Source organism: Passer montanus, unplaced genomic scaffold (genome assembly GCF_014805655.1).
Source record: "Passer montanus isolate IOZ18808 unplaced genomic scaffold, ASM1480565v1 scaffold27, whole genome shotgun sequence".
NCBI classification, from domain to species: Eukaryota; Metazoa; Chordata; class Aves; order Passeriformes; family Passeridae; genus Passer; species Passer montanus.
In genome coordinates this window covers 8,671,561-8,693,943 of record NW_024367372.1, presented here as the reverse complement: position 1 = coordinate 8,693,943, position 22,383 = coordinate 8,671,561, and the positions used below count along the sequence as shown (strand labels likewise).

At 41.5% G+C, this 22,383-nt stretch overlaps 1 protein-coding gene across 6 annotated transcripts in view; it reads right to left on the bottom strand.

Moving 5' to 3' along the window:
• Nucleotides 1-17,520: 17,520 nt before the first annotated feature.
• The window catches only part of DICER1 (dicer 1, ribonuclease III), a 66,472-nt gene continuing 61,609 nt past the window's right edge, over nucleotides 17,521-22,383 (bottom strand). For 5 of the 6 annotated variants that reach the window (XM_039712486.1, XM_039712490.1, XM_039712489.1 and 2 more), the window contains one exon: nucleotides 22,113-22,316. In XM_039712486.1, coding sequence (XP_039568420.1) covers nucleotides 22,151-22,316 — 166 coding nt within the window. In that variant the 3' untranslated portion in view covers nucleotides 22,113-22,150. Of the gene's footprint in view, nucleotides 22,317-22,383 lie in introns of all 6 variants that reach the window. The other variant, XM_039712488.1, reaches the window with a different exon arrangement.

Sequence of the window (22,383 nt, the reverse complement as noted above, 5' to 3'; positions counted from 1 at the left end):
TATTCAAGAACTGTCTGGACACATTCTGTGTTTCTGTGTCTCTTGCTGGGCCCATCTGATTAGAGGTGCTTCAGCTCTTCTTTGGAAGAGGAGAGTAAGGGAGCAGCAGAGGCTCTGAGATGTCTCAGGACCTGCTGGGTGAAAAGCTGTGAGGAGGCAGGAAGAAAAAGGTACAAGAAACACCCATGGGGACATAATATCTTGTGTGCAGACTGTTCACTCTACTCCATCCTATGGGACTGGGCCAAGCAAGCTCAGAACAGCCAAGAGAAGGCACCTTCTTACCCAGAAGGTGAGACAACTACTGCTACAGCATGTAGTGATGGCCAAAATATAAAAAGGATTCAAGAAGGAATAAAAATTTTAAAAAGTGTATATTAATCCCTGTGGTGGGGACATAACCTGAAGCTCTATTAGGAATCCACAAGGTATGAAGCCCTGTGATTAGATGGTTTACCAAGGAGGATAACTCTTCACTAACTTCATTGCTTATGTTCTTTCCTCAGACACCTACAGACAGCTGCAAAGGTCCCTCCTGGCAGGGCAGCCTTCCAGTCTGATCTGTTCTGACAGTTGTATGTAGTTCACCCCCAGAACAGACTGGCTTCCTCCATATATATGTTTTCATTTCTAGTGAACAACTTGCCAGTGAGATGAAGTGACAAGGAACCATTCGTATAATGGCAATCTACAAGAGTGACAGATCTGGGACACAATAAGATATTGTTTTTTACATTGTTTGAACAAGTAGTTATTTTCCAGAGCACAGAAAGAACCAGGGTGAGTGCTGCTCTAATAGCTCCAGAGTACATCTGCAATACTGTATATTTAATAGGAAATGTGCTTGACAGAGTGGATCAGACCAGTGGTCTACTCTCTTCATCAGTAGTTATTCCCAGAGAGTTCATAGGAATGTGAGAGACATCCCACAACAGACCACTAGAAAAGAATCTTTTCATAAGAAAACCATCTCCTTAACTCACTTTGTTTAATGATGTCTTCCCTACTTTGAAGGCTGATACCTTTTCCACTTTGAACCTCTTATTATTCATATAAATTCCTAACCCTGCAGAGCAGTTGGCCTCAGTAATACTTCCTGGCAGAAAGTTCCACAGGTTAATTATGTGCTAATTATTTCCCATGTTCCCTTTAAAATACCTGCATCCAAGTCAAAGAAAATGCTCACCTCCCTTTGGTTTCAGTAGACTCAGGGGCTCTGGGCCTTGGCAGTTGGGGGTGGCACTGACAAGGTGGTGAGGAATCCAGCTATACATGCAGTTTACATTAAATGGAGCGTACTCCAGCTGCCCTCATTTTTGATAGAGATCTGAGCGCTGCAGAGATTTAAGGTTCCCCACAGTGATCCATCACGGCTCTAGACGCAAACAGAGCTGCATTCTGGGATGTGCAGCTCCCCGTGGAGCATTTTTCCACTCCAACAAAGAGGTCATTGTGTGTGTGTTTGTGTGCTTGCGGGGTGGACGGGGAGCAGGCAGCGAGCCACAGCACACAGACTGGTACCTGCAGAAGTATTAAGTAAATTGCTTCTGTCCCACCCTCAAGGTAAATCGCTAAATGCTCGCTTGTGTCTGACACGAGGATGCTGAGCTGGTGCTTTGATTCATGCCTTCCAGGTCCAGTTTCACACCATACCTATTCTGACCACTGTCAACCTGAAAGAAATGGCCCAGCTCTCCCTCACCTGTCCACTCTCAACCATTTCCAATGAGTTCCTTGTGCTGGGACCACTCTATACTGACCCATCAGCTCACGGAGTAACCTGAGCACCAGGGCAGCAGCTGGTCCTGGTGATGCTGCCATGGCTGGTGTGATGGGACACAGGCTGGGAGCACACAGCTGGAGGTCTCACAGAAGCTCACAGCCAGGGGCACAGGAGATTGGTGTCAGCTCCTGAAATTTTTATGCAGTAGGTCAGATGAGGAACCTGATCCAGCTTAAAGCTACCATGACCTTAAAACAGAAAAATAGCTTAAGATAGGCTGTGATGAGAATAGGTCCCTTGCCCAGCTCAGTGTGCAGGCTGCAAGCACTGCTGCTGGGGTGGCAGGGGCAGGAACACAGTGCTGGGAGGGCAGGAAAGCAAGGTTGGATGTCAGTCTACACAGTGATTAGATTACAGGGATTGAAAAATGATAATCTTTTTCACCTTTTAGTCCTTTCATTTGGGAAACTCTAAACATGCTACCGACACAGGCAGCAGCCTTGGGTTTGCACAGCATGTTGTGCCCAGATGCTGGCCCGTCAGTGAGGCTGAGTGCTCCCAGCACAGGCTGCACTGATCCCATGTGCCCTCCACAGCACAGAGGCAGGATGTGAACGGGAACATGAGATCCAGCAGGAGTCCAGATAAGGGGAGCCTTGCAAAGAAAAGGAAAACAAGCAGCACAAGAGAGTTTAGGGACATGAAATCATAAGAAAATGGAGTGAGCAAGAAACAGATTTGCTTTCCAGAGTACTCAAGCTTTATCACAAGAGCTCTGAAACATCATATGTTCGCTTGTTCTCTCCCTCTGGGGACAGAAGCTGCTCAGACGTAGTAGGAGGTGACATCTGATAACCTGGAACCTCTCACCCAGGTCTGAGAGACCAGACCAGCACAATGGCCCTGCTAGACAGGATGGGCATTTTTTTGCAGACCAGAACACCAAAGCTATTATAACTGTGCTTAATGTCACCAGAGTTTCAGTCTTATCTTAATGGATAGGCTGGCCCTATTTTTAGAATCAGTCACAAATCTAAGATCAGCTCAAAACCCAGTTTCCTCCAGCACCCAGGTTACATTGCTCTGACTTTGGAAAGAGAATAAACCCAGAGACTGAAATTTCAAAATAGAAACACATGAACAGGGATATTTTAGGATATAATTTTCACAGGTCATGGAGTGCTTGATGGATGTGTCTGATGTGTGTCAGAACTGCTGGCTCCTGATCCAGTAGCCATTTCCTTCCATATTTCCAGATGCAGAATATTTTTTTTCCATGGTCTTAGTGATACATTAAGGATGGCAGCAAAGGGACAAGGACCATTGGCTCTGCACCTATTGGAGCATTCCTAGGGAATGGCACAATGACAAATTTACCCATTCCAGCCTTAAAGACAAAGTCTGAAAACCCGGCCTTCATTCTTTCCCTCTGTAAATGTTGGGTTTTCCTAGCAAGCCAAAAATCATAGCACCTAAATACTTGGGAGAGAACAGTCATCAAGAACAGTATAAGCACTTTTGCTACACCTTGGCATTAGCATTGACTGCACTGTTTTCTTTAGAAGCTTCAGAGTGGCAGGAAAGTGGATATAAAAAAAGAAGAAATAGTTAGAAATTGTACAATATTCAAGCAGACTGTAATAATGTTAAATACCATTTTAAAGCCCCTAAACTACTTTAAAAACAACAAAAAAGGGACTGATTTACAATCTGCTTCACAGCTGAAGGGTGGAGTCCAGTAGGAGTATTTGCCTTTGGATATGCTATTAAAATAACAAACGTATATTAATCCAGCCTTGAACCTAACTGCCAACATTTTGAGTGTATCCGTCTGTTAACAGTATAGCAGAACAGTCAAAACAGACTTTATTTTAAAAAGGAATAAAAAGATGAAGGCACCACTAAGACAGAAGTCAGTTATTCATTATAATAATTTTTGCAGCAGTGCTTCACTTCAGAAGCTGGAGAGCTGGTGGTTTCCTTTGCTTTGTCGTCAGATGTTTGACATGCAAGTCATAGATGAACGAGTCATGTACACACCCACTTACAGTGTGTATGCATATATATGAGTACATATACAGATATATATGTACTAAAGATTGAATTAGTAAACTTTTACTTGGGGAAGAGGCATGAGATATAGACATAAGTCTCAATGCACAGAAAAAATCATATTTTGATCATGGTTCATGGGCACCATGATAGAATTAGGTCACCAATCATGTACCCTCTTGTGACCAGCTCATCACAATGTCAACAGCTCATGGGCATGAAGGAAGAGAGCAACTACCTTCAAAGCCATTGAACAGAACAGGCATGTTTGAATTGAAGTGTTGCATGATGGGCACAATCATGACTGGCAAACAAAACGGGGAAGAGGTACCAATACCAGCAGCTCCCACATGACACTGCCCTGTAGGAAGAGATGAGCAAGGTGGCTGTGAGAGACAGAACAGCTCAGCGACGTCTCTGCAAAACTCAGCTGATCAGCTCATGGTGCTAACAGCCTTGCTCAAAATTGCTAACAGATTGCAATTATTCACACCACACAGAATACTGGGAGTGAGCCGAGTTGTCTCTTATGGAAACCATTACAGAGCAAACCACTGGGCCCTATCTTGTCTGCATAAACAACAGAGCTTGACTGAGTCAGCAGAGGTTCCCCATTTAACATGAGCAAAGAATGCGGCTCCCCTGCTTCAAGCCCTCAAAACATGCCAAAATTGTCACCTTTAAGGTTTGAGTGATCAAGATTTGCTCTTTAGCTCCCTAACAATTCTTTCACCAAGTCCCTCAACACAGGAGAGTAAAATAAATTGAAATATTCCAACCCATACTTGAACAAAAATTAAATAATAAAAATTTAAAAAATAATAAAAAAACAGACTTACAGCAAGAGAACAGGTTGTGCTTGATTCTTGGTACCAGACTCTTCCTCAACGAGAAGTTTCATTTTTGTCTGTTTCACAGGCAGTTGTAGACAATGTGGTGGAGATACAGGCCTGTCCCAGCACCAGTAGCTGGCAGATGACACAAGGCACATGACAGGAGGAAAACACCTTTCTGTATGTGCTGGCATCTTGAAGAACCACGCTGCTAATTGCCCTCACCATTGCCAGTAGTTTGTGACTAAATAAGAGCATCCAAAGATGTCAGTAATAGCTTTTCACTGTAGGGATTACTCTAAAAATGAGTGAAGAAATTTTCCCTTCACCATGTAACTTCAAACACAAAAACCAGAAGTCTAAGGGCATAAGCATAGGCAATTCTAAAATAAAACAATTTATTATAACAAAGAGCTCCCCTACACACTTGTCCCAAAAAGTGCTTGTTGGGCATCCCTCATTGTTCATGGCAGAATAGGAACATTTTGGGTTGAAGACAAGTGCTCTCACCATTATTTTGTTTTTCTGCACGGTACAGAAAAGCAGCAGCCCTCCACCTCAGCACCATTCTCCAGTTAGCTTTCTTCTGTTACATCCATGTCAAATTCAGGATGACACTGACACCCCAGCTATCTCTGTCAATCAGCTTCAAAATGACAGCTCTCATTTTAATGACAAAAGTTTGTAATTATGTGTGATTATCGGAGACTTGGGCTTCTGGATACTATTCTTACCTAAAGCAAAAGAAACTGCTAGTGAGCTCCTGAGCACACTGGAGCCAATGGGTCTGATGGACCTATGGACTCAGCCCAACAGTTCAAGGCCACTTGCTGCATTTGGCCACAAAAATCCCAGGCAGTGCCACAGCCTGGGGACAGAGTGGCTGGAAAGCTGCCTGGTGCAGAAGGACTTGGGAGTGCTGGTGACAGCAGCTGAACATGAGCCAGCTGTGCCCAGGTGGCCAAGAAGGCCAGTGCCATCCTGGCCTGTGTCAGCAATAGTGTGGCCAGCAGGACCAGGGCAGGGATTGCCCCTCTGTGCTCAGCACTGGTGAGGCCACATCTCAAATCCTGTGTTCAGTTCTGGGTCCCTCATGACAAGAAAGACATTGAGGGGCTGGAGCATTGAGGGCAGCAGAGCTGGAGAAGAGTCCAGAACACAAATCCTGTGAGGAGCAGCTAGGGAGCTGGAGGTGTTTAGATTGGAGGAAATGAGGCTTAGAAAGGACCCTGCTACTTTCTACGACTACATGAAAAGAGCTTCTATCCAGGTGGGGATTGGTGCCTTTTCCCAGACAGCAAGTGACAGGACAAGAGAATATAGTCTCAAACCATAGGAGGTTTAGATATCAGGAAGAATTTGTTCTCTGAAGGAGTTGTGTATTCGGCTGTCCAGGAAGTGGTGGAATCACCATCCCTGGAGGTGTTCAAGAAATGACTGGACATGGCATTTAGTGCTGTGGTCTAGTTGGCAGGGAGGTGACCAGTCAAAGATTGAACTTCATCATCTGGGAGGTCTTTTCCAACCTAAATAATTTTGTGATTCTGTGACTTTCACCATCAGTATCAAAGGATCAGGATTTTAATCCATGCTCTAGCACAGTCTATAAACTAGGCTGGGCAAATTACTTAACAAACCATTTAACAATCTATTGCTTTTGGGAGAGTTACTTATTTTCCCCTGCCTTTGTTTTCTACTCTGATAGAACACTCAGAGCCTTATAAACCATAATTAGCAAGTTTTGAAAGAACTTAAAGATCTTGAGACAACAGCACTCTACAGGTGCACGGAGTATTTATTCTTAACACTTCAGGCCAGCAGTCCTCAGCCTAGGAGCTGCAAAGCCATAGCTTACAGAGTTGAGTTGCAAGTTCATTGGAAGTACAGTGACTCACAAGTAGAAACCATGACATGAATCTAGAAGTGGTATTGAGAATGAGGTCACGAACCTGCTGGTGAAATCAGAAGAAATGCCCATCCGTTTTGCTAGTTCCAGAGGAGCTTAAAATAGCAGGCTTTGTGCCTGTAATTATGCTTCCACTCAAGGCTACAATGCAGTCCCACAGATGTGCTTTTCTGTTGAGCCCTCCCTCAAGAACAACAGAAAGTTGTGCCTATGCCAGTGACCTACTCAATTAGATTTTACTTCAATATGTGTTAAGAGATTGGAACAAGATTTTAAACAAATGTTTACCCCCAAAAAGAGCCTTAACAGAATCAAACCTGTATTTCCCATGTGTATACATCATCCAAATAATAATACTAAAAACTCTCTGGGACATACTGTGAATATCAGTTTGGCTACCAGCTTTACTGCATGGAAAACTTCCCAGCAGGTGGTTGTAATCCTTCTAGAGAGGAACAGGGCTGGATCAGCAGCGCCTTGGGGTGTTAGGTGCCCATCCCTTATTGGATTTACACTGTGATAATCTAAGCACAAAACCATTGCTTCTTGGGTTACTTCATTAAAAAGCTGACATTTTGGTTCATGAAGCTATGTCTAATCTAAGCACTTGGTTTGCATTCAGTTTACCAATGGCAAACAACTGGTGTCTTCAGCTTTTACAAAGCTTGTTGGTTTTTTCCTGGGCATAGGACTCTCTCTTTGTCCTAAAAGTATATTTCATTTTCCAGGAACATTATGGAAAAAATTTTCATAGGGCAATAATAAATAAATAAATAAATTCCCCTCCAAAGGGTTTTCATTTGTCACATATAATTTATGCCCACATAGGATTCATTCCTTAAAATAAATACTGAGACCTCAGAGAAAGCCCTTGTTCAGGTCTGCAAAGGGAAAAAGTGCCGTGTAAATGGGAGTGGTGGTTCAGCGCAGCCTGAGCCCCACTGGTACCATCAGAGAGCAGAGCAGCAGACCAGGGTTTTTACTGGCCTCTGTTGTGTCTGTTGAACTGTTGCTCCGTCTTTAGTGAAATCTCAAGCAACAGAAATCCTCTATTAAAACCACCTGCACAGCTTTGTCAGCCGAGCTCCGTGCTGTCAAATGACTTAGCTTCTTAAGCCAATACAAGTCATTAAGAAGAAGGTGAATTAGAGATTTAGACGTTGCCGATAGTAACTATCTCTGATCAATTGATATCTTCCTCTGATAAAGCGGCGCTGCCCGGCCGACCCCCTCCTCCGCCTCATCCGCGCGGGCCCCGACCACTGGATCTAATTACGGCTGAGGAACACCAGGCCCTCGTCAGCGCTGAAAGGCCATCAGTAGGCCTATCCATTAATAACTCTCCTGTGCGCTGTACATTGTAATTGTCAGACTGCAATTTACAGTAATCCTCCAATGCAAAAACTTAAATAGCTGCAGCTGATTTGAAATTCATACAACCAGTTGAAAGAGAGAAAAACAAGATGCACGGGTTAAAAGGCCAAATTGTGCAAGTGTGTGCGCTGAGTGACAGACATTTTAGTACTAGCCTGGGACCATATTTTAAAAGGTCACTGAAAACTTTTGGCTTGGGCCCTCTGACAAACAATGAACTTTCCATATATTTATTTGCCATCTCTTTGTTTTTACAGCAAGCAGAATAAATGAGTTAAATGACGTTGTGCGGGTCTGCACATTGTCAGCACAGGTTATAAGTCATTATTAAACTCCATCAAATCAGACCAAACCCGGTCTAGGCAATGAGACTAAAAGTTATTTGCATTCCTTCTGTCATAAAAAATCATATCCCCTTACCCAAGACTTTCGTTTCTTTATTAAATGCAGCCACAAGAGTATTTCAGGTCTGGCAATGTGAGCTCAGGAAAACCTACTCTGTATAACTCAGTGTAACAGCTTAGAACCGATTCCACTAAAATGTCCCAGTTGAGTGTATCTGGGCACTCAATCAAGACACACATATTACTTTTAAATAAGATTAGCCTTTATATTTTGCTGCTTAAGTTAAAACTTTTCATGTCATTCTCTCATTTTATGTAAACTCCAACATAATTCTGTTTTAGAGAATACTTCAAACAAATTAAAATCCTCAACTTGAATGTGTCTAGCAAAACTCACTTAATGGCATAGCAAGCTGTTTGGTGACACTAAAACACTTTTAAATAAGATGAATTTTCCCTGCGTTGCCCTGGCTTTGTAATTACTGCTGCTGAGCAGCAGACGCCTTTGGTTACAATGGCAAAAGCAGCGGCTTGTGCTCTGAAACTTATTTGACAAATAACTTACAAGTGACCTGCAACATCTGTTTAAAAAATCGTCCTTTCGTATCTGCCTCAAGTTGAGTTCAGCATCAATTATGAAATGCAAACATATCATCTGGGGCCAAGGGCAGCTTTTACACATACACAAGGCACGGTGTGGGGAGGGGGCGGGCTGCAGGCGCCTTCCTTACGCTAGTGAAGGGGAAAGAAAATGTGTAAGCAAGACTCCATCCCGGCTACCAGCTTGTAGCATCACGCTAGTGAGATCCAGTGTCACTCAGCCACGGGCCTGACTGCTGTGGTGCTCGGCTCCTGGGCGCTCAGGAGGGCTTGAGCCATGGTGGGATGGGACTTGGAGAGGTGGGCAGTGATGACCAGGACTTTCAGCCACCCTGGACATCAGCTGGAGCAGCAGAACAGCAGAACCTCCGACACCCAGCCATGAGCCTCGCTCGTCTGGAAGGTGCCAGCAATGGCCATGGAGGTGTGTAAGTCACATCAGCCCCTCAGGAGCTGAAAACACCTACTTAGCAAGCAAAGGGCTCCACACTCCAAAGAACACCAGCAAAGGGCGTTCTAAAACTAATGACAGCCTGGCTTACACTCACAAAATCCTACAGCGATGGAGATGATGCTCTTCAGTCTCCAAAGCTCTCCTCAACCCTACCTTTCAATAGTTTCGTACTGTGCTGCTTGGCATAACAACAGTTCAGACTGAGATTTAGTTCATGGTACAAAAGCAGATGGAAGAGTGAAACAGAGCACTCCTCTCTTCTTCAGAGATTGGAAAAATTTTTCAAGTTCTTATAAGTCTTTTTATGTGGAAGTCAGTAAAAAATAAAAATAAGAAATTCTGACTGTATGTAATCCCGAATTACATTATTTTAGATCTGATTTAAAAGCTATACTACAAGGTTTGATTCAAGTAACATGTGCAGCACAGATATCCCTTCACATCAATAAATATAAATAGTTTAACTATTGAATATAAACTTTTAGAGAACTATTTCATTATTGCAATCAAAATAGTCTGCTTCTAACTTATGTGACAGCACATGTAAAATATAGGTTGAACAACACTGAAAATATTGATTTCTGCAGTTTTAAAAGATATTTGCTTGTAAGAGATCAAAGGCAGATCTAAAAGTTTACTTATGGAGGTCTCTTTTTCTGTCTGCTGCTTTTTTCATTTACTTTCTTATACATGAACTTAATCAGCCACCAAGCTCAACCATCAAGTGATAACATTTCTGCAGCTAATTGTAGCATATTGGAGTCTAGTAAGGAATATTATTAAACTGTCCTATAACTCACGTTTTGTGTGAAAAACTGGGACTTGAAAAACACCTGCCCAAACAATTCATAAACACACAGCACAGCAAATACCTATGGTAATTCACTGGATTTACAACCGTCATATTATATTAAACATACAGTATCAAAATTTATCACCTATTACACAGATTCCTGTTTTAATAATATCTTGTTCTTGTACTGTTGCACCTTCTCTCCCAAAGGGTCCCAAAGCACTTTAAAATCTTCCATACAGGAATTGCTTCATTCACTGTGGAAATACAGCTGCCTCTGGGGTGGGATGGGGGTTAGGGCAGCAGAGGAATTGTGCACATTGTGCACAGTCATTACAAGCACTGACAGAGAGAGATGATGGCTGGGGACGGGGAGCAGAGAAAATTACACCCGGGTCTCAGGAGCATCGTATAAAAGGCATGATCACAGTTGCAGGTGAGGGAGGTGCACAGGCAGCTGTGGCAGAACTCAGCACAGTTCGGGGCATTCTTGCCCTAGCCATCACTGGTAAGCAACCCTACCACCACTGTAGGGCCAGCCTTCAGCTCCAACCCTCAAGCCGTGGGTCATGGACAGGGATGAGCTCCCTCAGGTGCAGCTCTGGCTGGTGAGGGGGTTGAGCTGGAAGTTTGAAGGCTCTGTCTCAGTATCACCACATGAAATGCAGAGATCCCCGAGAGATAACCCCAGCTGTGTTTCTAGGCAACCACAGGAAAATGGGAGCACATGATAGATGTCTCTGTGGTGGGCAACTGGATGAAATTGAGCAAAAATAATGCAATATTAGAACAGATCAGGAAATGCATGGATCTTTGCTAGGTTGTTTACCAGTTAGAAGTTGCCTGTCAAAGACTGATGCTACCTACTCCGATGAAAAATGTTTGTGCTCCTCAGCTGGCTTCAACTGCAGCTTCATCTGTTCATACCTACCATAATTGCCAAAGCAGTCTCATGTACCCTCATGTCAGCCCCAAATCTCTCCAGCTCACCCTCATTCAGGACCTTCTCTAACCCTCCTTGATCAAGGCAAGGAATCAACTTCTGAATAGTTAGATTTAGCTTTACAAGGAAATCAAGTGAGAAACTTAAAACTGAAAATCACCACCAATGGATTTACTCCTGCCTGCTAGACGACTCTGGTTCTGCCTGTTTCCACCACTGCCCAGCTCTTCCCTACAATGCTCACCCCTTTCTGGGGGTGTTATTTATCTGCTGGGTTGCCCAGGTCTGTTTCCTTTCCTCTGTATATTTGAACTGTCTCTGAATCTTGGCATTTCTTCCAGCATATTTTCAGTCTGCACCTTTCTCTATTTGTTGATACATTTCAGGTGTTTATGCAGGTCCCCCATTGCTCCTGGCCTCAGTGATTGCAGTTTCTGGGATTTCTTGACACACAACACAGTGTATCCTACAAAAAAGCAGCTGCTGTATATCTAGCATAGACCATGTACTCACATCTAGTTTAGTTCCTACAGCCCATGTGCCATAAGGCTCTGCTGTGATTTATCCAGCTGCTGCATTAAGTAACCCTTCACCTCAGCTAACCTGCCAATAAACCAACATCACTTTACAAGAAACCTTCCACAAAGCTTGCTGTATGGCTATTTTACGCGAAATTCAACAGCTTGCTATTGAATGTTGAGTAAAATAAGGATTTCCCTCTCAATGTGCATGCACAAGGATGTGTGTTTGATTCAGCCCTGCAAGGTGGATGGGGAAGGTCTCACTTGCCTTTCTCTGCCTTGCTGTACCTGCTCAGAAGAGGGGAATTCTTTGGGAATTCAACCCTCTGTGGCAGGCAGTATATTCAGTGCTCCATGCAGGAACCCTCCTAGCTGACAGATTCCACAGAAAGAGAAACTTTTTAAAGCCCAGCAAAGGCATTTGGTCTAGCAAAAAATGGTTACTGAATCTTCCACAGATCCCTTCCCATCTCCACCATGAGCAATTTCAACACCATTGTTGAGGAAGAGTCCCAGGAACATTTGCCCTTGTTCTACACGAGGTCTTTGCTGGCCCAGCCCTGCACAGCAGCCAGTTGGCCAGAGAGGGAGTCCAGCTGCCTGTGCCATGCTTGTTTGTATAATGAGCTCTCTTTTACCTAGAGCACATGTACTATGTAAAGCTGGGAAAAAGGTGGTGAGTGTTGCTGGCAGGGACATAATGCCCTGCCATTCCAGCTAGAATCACCCTGAAAGTAATAATTTCTTAACTTGAAATTGGTACTGCAAAATAGCATAAATTGGTATAGTTGTGTGAGGATAGGGCAGATCTTGGAATAGGCAGAGAAGTTGTGGGTGCCTAGTCCCTGGAAGTGTTGAAGGCCAGCCTGGATGGGGCTTTGAGCAAACTGGGCTATTGGAAGGTGCTCCTGACCATTGTGGGGCAAGGTGAAACTACACTTTAAGATCCCTTTCATTCCAAACTATGACTCTCTAATCTTAACCATCAAGCTCCTGGGGCTCTACTGAAATCAGGGAGGGTTCCATTCAGACACTTTAGACAGGTTTTTTCTAAAGTCAGATGGTGACTGGAGAATGAATACACAAAAGTAAAAACTGATCTAAGTGGCTGTAGTATAAGAACATGGAAGCAGATGTATGTGCTTAACAAGACATTTTTTCTAATGATGGTAATGAGACAGTCAACACCACCAATAGCTCTGCTCTTCTCTTGATGTTGCTGTGTAGATGAGAAGCTAAGGTAAAAGCCTTACCCTAAAAGTGGTGTGAAAAGTGCCACTCAAGTACTTCTGTGATAACCACTTTTTTAAAGGAATATACAGTTGAGGACTGGACTGGTGATCCTGCAGTCCCCTCATGGAATTCAGTGCCTCAGTTAGGTAAATCTGCAACTTAGCACCAGTTTATTACAAATGCTGGAACAGCTGCAGCAGTTCATCTCCCCTTCTTCAGGCCAAGTGGCTGTAAAGGAGAGAGGAACATCCTCACCTTGTAAAGAGATGAGAGTGATCCTGGAGTAACAGGTGATTGATTCCCTGGCCATTCTGCACTCTGATGAAATCTTCTCTTTGTTCCATCACTTTCCCTGGAAGAACATTTCCAGCTTCAGGCTACTGTGTGAGATCCATGTCATCAGCTGAGTGCCATCCCAAGGTTAGGGAGGAAGGGGCCTCTCTCTCATTCAACTCACCTCATTTTGAGAGGGTGATCTCAGGGCAGGAAAACCAAATGGTGCCCTGCAGCTCCACTGACAGCAGAGAAATGGGTGGGAGTTAGCCCCAATGCTGTCTGCAGAGGGCATGTTGGAATCATCACAGAGTAATTGAGTTGTTTAGGGTAAAAATTATCTCTAAGATCAAGTCCAGCCATTAACCCAGGACCACTGTGTTCACCACAAAACCATGTCCCCAAGTGCCACATCCACATGCCTTTTAACACTTGCAGGGATTGTGATTCTACCAGTTCCCTGAGCAACCTGTTCCAGTGCCTGACCACTCTTTCTGTAAAGAATTTTTTCGTAATATCCAACAACCTGCACAACTCAAGGCCACATCCTCTAGTTCTGTCACTTGTTACTTGGGAGAAGAGACTGGGTTATCTCAGAAGCAGGCAGCTAGTGAATGTGCCACATTTTATTGAAAAGCCTGAAAAAACAGAAGCAGAACAGCAGAGGCTGCCTTTGCACATCCCAGTGTTTCTCACCTTTTCTCCTTGACATCTGGAATTTACACTTATCATGTCTGAAGGACTTTTGTGTTTAATTCAAATGCACACAAGTTACAGACCCCAAGTGGATGTCTTCCCAGTGACTTCAGTGAGAGCCAGACAGGAACTCAGAACTACAGGAAATTTTCAAGCTAACAGAAGAAAATTACTTCAATTTAAAAGCTAGCATGAGACTTCCAATAAAATACACATAAAAAGTAATGTTAAAAATATAGTATAAGCCAGGTAAGTGGAGATGGTTAAGCAGCAAAGTAAATGATACTGTTTCCATAAAACTGGGAAAGTTCTTGGTTATTTTACTCACCAAAATGAAATTATTGTTCACATTCTACAATAAGGAAAGGCCTAATCACTGCTATGAGAAAAATAAAACGTGCTTACATGTCAGTACTGCCTGTGTCCACTGACATGGAGATTTCCTCTAAGGAACAGATCCTGCACCTGGACTCTGGCAGCAGAGTTAAGGGAAGCCCATATATACACCAAACCCACTCCTCTGTGTTTCTGGATTTGGAGTTATGATTAGCTTTGTTACTGCCTCTTCTCAGACAAGCATTGACCAAAACTTACTCCCCTCAGTCTTCAAACTCCTTTTTTGGGTATGATTTTACTTGAGTGTAATAACAGCTAACCAAATGCACCATAATTCAACTGATGCAATTATGAAACACATTTTTTCTTGTAATAAGGAGATGAGAAACCAGTACCTGTATCTTCCACAGATAGGTGTGTTCTCTTCAATTCCTATGAGGTGAGCACTGAGGATTGTCAGAAGGACAAAGCAGAGCTTCAAACTAGCATTGAAGGGGGAAAGGGGCAAAACCAGGCTCAGCAGTGATGAGCGATGGGATGATTTGCCAGAACTTGAGGAAAGGAGCACTAATGGGATCTTCAATGTGCTTAATCAGGCATTGGCTAAACTGCACCACACCTGAAATGTTTCTACACTAATGCACACACCATGAGGAGCAAATGAGGAGCTGAAGGCTTTGGCTAGTCTCAGAGGTCAGACATCATTGGCATGAGAGAAATCTGGTGGGATGAGTCCTGTGACTGGAATGCCCTGTTGGAGGGTTCCAGGCTCTTCAGGAGGGACAGGCAGGGCAGAAGAGGCAGGCAGTGGTACTGCAGATAATAGAAGGGATAGTAGAATGTATGGAGATCACAGCTGGCAATGGCACAGTTGAGAACCTCTGGGTAAGAATCAAGAAGCAAACAAATTATGTGGATGTCACTGTGGGAGTCTCTAATGGACCCCCCAGCCAGCATGACAGCAATGACAAATTATTCTCTGAGGAACAAAGTGTCACTTTCAAGTGTCACCATCATCCTTACAGGAACTTCAACTTGCCAGGAATCAATTGGTAGCATCACACAGCTGGTAAAACCCAGGCCAGAAGATTCCTAAAAAACCTGGATGACTTTCTGAAACAGGTCCTAAGTGAGCCAACTCAGAAAGACGCTCTCTTGATTTGCTGCTTGTCAGCAGAGAGGATCAGTAAGCCAAGTGGAGGTTGGTGACCACAAAGTGATCAAGTTTGAAATCTCTGGTGACATGAGGAAAAGTACCAGCAAAACCTCAACTTTGGACTTGAGGATGCTCACATTACTAGTAAGTAAAATCTCCTGGGACAATATCTTTGCAGGTGCTGGGGTTCATCAGTGCTGGTCATTTTTTAAACATCACCTCCTAATGGCCCAAGAACATACAATACCCAGTGGAAGGTGACATAGAGAAACACAGAGATGCTGCTCACCACTGGAGGGAGAGAATCCCTCTGGTCAAAGCTCAGCTGGAGTTGAAGCTGCCAGACATATGGGGGACAAAGTTTTTTCAAATATGGCAAGAGGCAGTATAGAAACAATACCAGCCCATTCCAGGATGAGGATGGACACCTCACAAACGGACAGGAACAAGGCAGAGATGTTTAATGCATTCCTTACCTGTCTTCAGCATTAGTGATGGACTGAGGGGGTCTCAGGTGCCCTGAGCTGGAGGACAATGACGGTGAGAATGATCAAACCCCAGTCAATCCTGAATTTGTGTGGGATCTGCTGATCCAACTGGATCCCTATAAATCTATGGGGCCTGATGGGATTCACCTAAGATTCCTCAAAGGGCTGGCTGATGTCATCGCAAAACTTCTGTTTGATATTTTTTTAAGCAGTCTTGGGAATCCAGGGAGGTCCCAGCTGACTGGAAGCTGGTGCATGCTGTCCTCATTTTCCAGAAGGCCAAGGAGGACTCTGGAAACTACAGGCCTGTCAGTCTCACTCCAGTGCCTGGAAAAGTTATGGAGATTATTCAGGGAGGTATTAAAACACTCCTGAAAGGCAACACAGTCACTCACTGGTCACAGCCAGCACAGCTCCATGAAGGGAAAGTCCTGCTTACCAAACCTGATTTCTTTTTATGAAAATGTAACCCAGGTGGTTGATACAGGAAAGCCAGTAGGTGTTTTGGATTTCAGTAAAGCTTTTGATACTGTCTCTTGAAAGAGTTCTTCTGGACAAAATGTCCAGCACACAGCTGGATAAACACATCATGGGATGGGTGAGCAACTGGCCCACATGTCAGGTAGAAAGGGTTGACATCAGACTGGGGACCTGTCACTAGTTGGGCTCCACGGGGCTCCATCCTTGGCCCTGTGCTTGCCAACTTCCTAAATGTCTTGGACACAGGACTGGAAACAATACTAAGCAAGTCTTCAGACAAAAAATGTCTTTGAAGCAGAACCTCTACTGATCTTATACCGTGACTTTCTGGAGAACTCCATCTGCTTCACAGTACTACTCACCTTGCAGACCCCAGCTGAGAAGGCCATCCCTCACCTCACCACCACCCCATGAAAAATTGTGGCCAGTTTTGCCACAATTAACAGGATATAATGACATCCTCAACCAATTTTTAGTATTATTATTTTCAGACCAATTTTCCTGCAGAAAACCTGGGGGGAAGTTTTCTGCTTTGACTCACTAGAACTGGGGAGGTGGGGGCTGTGTTGTCATCATTACAAGCCCACACACTGGAGCCTGAAGGGCCTGGCCCTTAAAGGCACCTTTTCCAAATCCAGAAAAAGCTATCTCCATGCCTACCAGAAGCCTAGCAGGCTTTTCTCTATAACTTAAAACAAAATATGCAGTAAAAGATGCTCACTGCAGATGCCAAACAAGTGACTGCTACATTGTGAAGTTTTCAGGAAGACTCCTTATCTTTGTCTGGCAGGTCTGACTTGTCTCCATAAAAGATACATGACACTACTGTGCCAGTCAGAACATTCTACAAACACACCGCCAATATTCAGGATAAGCAAAATACTAACAGAAACCAACAGAAAAATAATGAAATTGACATTATTAATGCTGAGACTATTAGCTCATACTAACATATTATTTTTAAAACATGTGCCAGTCATGCAAACCTGAGTTCCAGAACCCTTGTGCTCTGGGGCCTCCCAGCTCCAGCAGACATTTTGCAGGTATAATGGTCAACACAGAGATCAAATCGTAGCACATACACCATCATTTTTAACCTGAGTGTCCCTTAAGAGTCTTCACATAGCTCTGAAGACAGTTCATTCATCAGAGGAAGGAGACAAGCAGACTTGTCTTTAAACAAGGTGAAGAAATATTGTTTTCACAAATGTTTTCACATTTTTCTAAAATTTAGACTGAACAGCAATTTTTTTGTAAACTCAGGAAGATTTATGGAGATATTAACAGGACTTTTAAAAAAAGCAAAACAACAATACAAGGTGAACAGACCATAACTTTATTGGAGATATACTCAGCTACAATTATTACAAAAAACTATTAAAGGTAATTGTGATCCATAAGGTGCAGATTGCAAACTTCTGCAGCATGATTACAGTATGAATGAATTACATTTTATGTCCCTTAAAGACAGCTGCAGCATGTGATGGTAAATATTTTATTGTCCATCAAATTATATTTGTTATTCTTTCTACTTGATTTTAACCATCTTTTCAGTCACACTATTTACAATAAAAATGCCTGCAATTTCCAATTATTGTTCACAAACATTTTTCTCCCTAACTTGCTGCTGCAGTAAATTCTGAGTGCATCTACAAAGCAATTAAAGTAGTCTGTGGTTGCCATTCAAATAAAAGAGGGAAAACCCCAAGGATTTTATTGGATGAAATTTATTTTCAAGAATTTTAGTTAGCTTTGATAGAAGTTAATTTTAACTGCTAGTGGAGTATACTACAATGACCTCTAGATATTTGCTAACATAATTCATATTGAGTTACAGCTGATATTTAGATTACATTTGATGGTCATGAACTGTAGTGTTTAAAGTTTAAAATCTAATATGAAAGTAAAGAAATTAACTTCTTGAATATTAGAGCAATTGAAAAAAGATCAATGTCAGTAATTAAGTACCAAAAAATCAAAATGCTTCTTGCTTCATTCATATAAAAAATACAAGAGATTTCCATGAGAATGCGTTCATGGGGAACCCCATCCAAAACAAACCCAGAATACTGTCAGAGTCAAGTGCAGTATCACAGCAGACCACAATGCTATTTGTCATTTTTGGACTGTGTGTGCTGCTGTGACTGGGATACAAAGAGTTCATTTTCTGTACAGATAAATGCATAGAATATGCAGCATATGTTTTGTCATATGCAGTAACATAAACCCCCCACATTTTCCAGTAGATGGTTCTGTATCTGCTCACAAGGAGGAAAAATGAAACTGAAACATACATACAAGCACAAGATCTTCAGATATGTAAATGAATGCAGTTCCATTGACTAAAATGATACAACATCAATTTGCACCAGCTGAGGATCCAGCACCTCATCCCTGGGCCACCACTATATTCCTCCCCGGCACTGAAACTGGTTCTTGTTCAAGTTCTGTACTTGGCAGTTGCAACATACTACTGTGTAATGAGACTTAAAAATAGTAGGCTTTTTTTTTTTTGTATGGACTTTAGCAGCATCAAGCTGAACAAACACTTCAGAAGTCGCTACTGAGCACTCAATATTCAGACTGGACAGATTTAGTTGAGGTTGACCAAATTACTAGGGCCTGTCTTCTCCCAAAAATTACATTATATGTGTAAAATGTTGGTTTGTTCAGAGATAATTACTGGAGTGTCAGTCAGAGGTCATTCTAATTTTAATTACTTCACATAACAGTAAAATGATGCAGTAGAAAAATAATAGCTTTAAAATACAATCAAGAGTTGTTGCACATCTTTGTTGTATTTTTTCCACGTACAGTAAAAATGCCACAGACGTTACAAATGACCTATTTAAGTTGTGCAAGTAAATGACACATTGCAGGCATTAAAAACTATCTTTTTCAAAGTCATTAAATCAGAACAGCAGCAAGGCCAAACCACATTTTTCCTCTCTGTTAAGCATTTTTTCCTTGAAATGAGGTAAAGCATGGTACCAAGTGCAATGCTTATTTGTGCTACATGAACAGAACAGCGCAAAAAAAAAGCCATAAAAATAAAAACGCAGCATAGTTAGGAGGACTGTTTAAAGTACAGTATAACAGGACTTGGATAAAAAACCCCAAGGTTCATGCCAATTAACCCCCACACCATTTATGATGAGCCTGTGTGGCTGCTTTTGAAGATGGGCTGCAACAGTCCGCTTACACTTGTGCTTATAGCATGTCAAGTGATTTCTATCCCAACCTTCAAATGATCAGATTTAGGTCTTTAATAGCGTACACTGTCCAGTATCAAAATCATATCAACTGTAGGGTAAAACACACAGATGTGTAACATGGAAACTAATATGGATTTTCTGCCTCAAAAGATAAAAAGTATTTCAATGAGGTCACACTGGAAAAAATCGCGGCATTTAAAACACATTTAAAAATGCATCAGCAGCAGAAACTACTTTATAGTCAGCCACTACACATTTCAGATGTCCAATTCATACGCTTTATCTAGTAACAAAGTGATCATTAAACTGTTCTGAAACACAGAGTAGGTTCAGCTGATTTTGTCTGCACCCAAACACTCCATAACCACTTCACTGCTAACAACTACCCGAAACCCCTGAGAATCTATAACCTTGTAACAATCAGTAAGAATTTTAGGCATTCAAAGAATAACTGAAATTTTAGCTTTTCATAATGCAACTAAAACTACTTAAGACTTTCTAGATGGTCTGATTTAATCTGCTGATTGATGTCTGGCCAGAAACACAGAATTGTTGACATGAGTAATCATGTACTTTCACTAAGAAAATTCAGTCCTACTACAAAGAGCAAGCTATAGCTTAAATCAGTGACCTTTTATAAACAGCTAACACAAAGCAATTTACATTTGAGAATTCGGACTGCATGTTTTTATTGTTCCATATCACTATATAATATACTAGCTGTTCTTACACCTCCTGACTGAAGTACCAAATACTAGACTTTTTTATAAGCTAGTATTTTAATTCTTGGTTTGACTCCTACAACAAGCAGCTTTCAAATACAAAAACAGTCCTTTTCACAGACTGAAAAGTGACTGAGATAGCAAATATACGAACTTTTGAAAACTGTATTTCAGAAAAGCTTAATGTCTGCCCCTTGTCACTAAGGCATTCACTTTATTTTTTTGTTAAGAAAGCAAGAGCTGACAGTTTTTGTTTTGTTTTAGTGTGCATTTGTGAGGAAAGGAATAGGGTTTAAAAGCAGGAAATACAGTATTTGTTTGTAATTTAGTTCATAAGACACAGCATCAAGTTCAAACTATTGTGCTGGAAAATGTTAAAACACCTTGCTCTGCTTTCTCAAACTTCAAGCATAATTAACAGGGCAAAATTGCAGCAAACCTCTACTGATACTGGTGGGAATACAAGACCCACAGCTTTTTTTAAAAGGTAAATTAAGAGGTATTATAGTTACAGTGCAAAAAATTAAAATTTCAAGCATAATATATAAACATAGCACCAAAACAGAAAAAAACCCAATGCATGCAAAAATAAAAAGGAAAAGAAGAGAAAAAAAGAACTGAGGTATTTAAGTGAAGAGTGCCTACAAAAATCTAATTAAAGAAGTATAGGCAAAGCCTAAAAAATACAAATATGATTTCCCCCCACGCTCCCAGTAGACCAAAACATCAATGAGCTAGTTTCTCTAAATTAAGGACCTAAATCACAGATGTATCAAAAGTACGGCAGTTATATCTCAAACATCAACTTTCATGTTATTTAACAGCACAGCTTTGGTAGATGAAATATGCATGCAATTCTGAAAAGTACAGTAAGAAATTTACGTGGAAATATCTCTAAGTGTAAAGGTGCTCTGTTTGTTAAATACGTAACCAATTGACTATAAAATCTGCAGCATATCTTAGGTGTGATATGTCTAAGGTTGTTTTGTTAGTGACAGTTTGCACTGTGCAATTATTTGTTGCTGTTTCCAGTATTGGAACTATCTAGCTTGCAGGTTTGTGTAAAATTGGAATTTTAGCCAAAGACCATATTTTGTTTATGGTATTAAAAAAACTGTAGACTAACCACCTCCTCAGAATTGTTAAAAATAACCTAATTACATATATATGAATATAATTTCTATTATAATCCTGTAATAAGTCACAGCTATAGTAATGAGTTGTACTGTAAATATAGAGCTGTATCATTGTAAAATGCATAAGAAAATGAAGGGAATGTAAAACAGTTTGTTCCAAAAAAGATCAGAAATTAAAGATTATTAATGAGGGTTTATTTATTTTTAAGGCAAGAACCTTTTTTTATGCAAGACTGTGTGGCATAAGGAAACCGAAGTTTCACTCTACCAGTATGCCAGCCATTTCAATTAAAATCTGTCCCTAACAAATAAGTGCAATAATGATTGGGAATGCCATCTTAATGTAAAAAGATGACATGGAGAGAAAAAAAAAAGGAAAATAAAAAGGAGAATACTGGCACACTTAATCTTTCTTATACCCAATCATCCAGTACAGTTTATCAACTGCTTTATGACTGGCACTAGTGCACAGATTGAAAAATTCCAAGATTACTATATATATAAATCTAGCAACTGCATTAGGCATAAGCTCCCTGGCCTTCTAATACTAAGCAAAGCTGTACTGACAAGAAAAGTAAACCAAAAAGACCTGACAACAATTATTCTGAACACTTGCTAATGTCATCATTAAAGCACTCTCGTGATTAAACAAAGCAGAAGTGAGGAAAGAAGACAAGATTGTGTTTGCGCAAAAAACTATAACTACAATTAGTTCGAAAATTTTATACATGTTAAATGTTTTGTTATCTATTCTGTTATCAAACAAACTTTAAATTCTGTCTTCCAATTTGTTCCTCTCAACGTCAACTTTTAAAAATTTGCTTTATTTGTATGTTATTTTTTCCCCATTTCATTTATTTTTAAGAGGAGTCTCAGCTGTTTGGGACCTGAGGTTGATTTGCTTTGAGGCTTCGTAGTGCTCTTCTCGCAGCTGCAGATTTGGCAATCCTGTAGCTTCTGCCAACACCTTTAAACTTTCCCTTTCCTACAACTTCCACTGTAACTCTGACCTTCCCATCGTAAGTTCTTTCTGCAGGACTGCAAAAATATACACAAGAATTACTTACTGCCAAGGCAAGGTAATGTGAGATAAGAGACCTACATT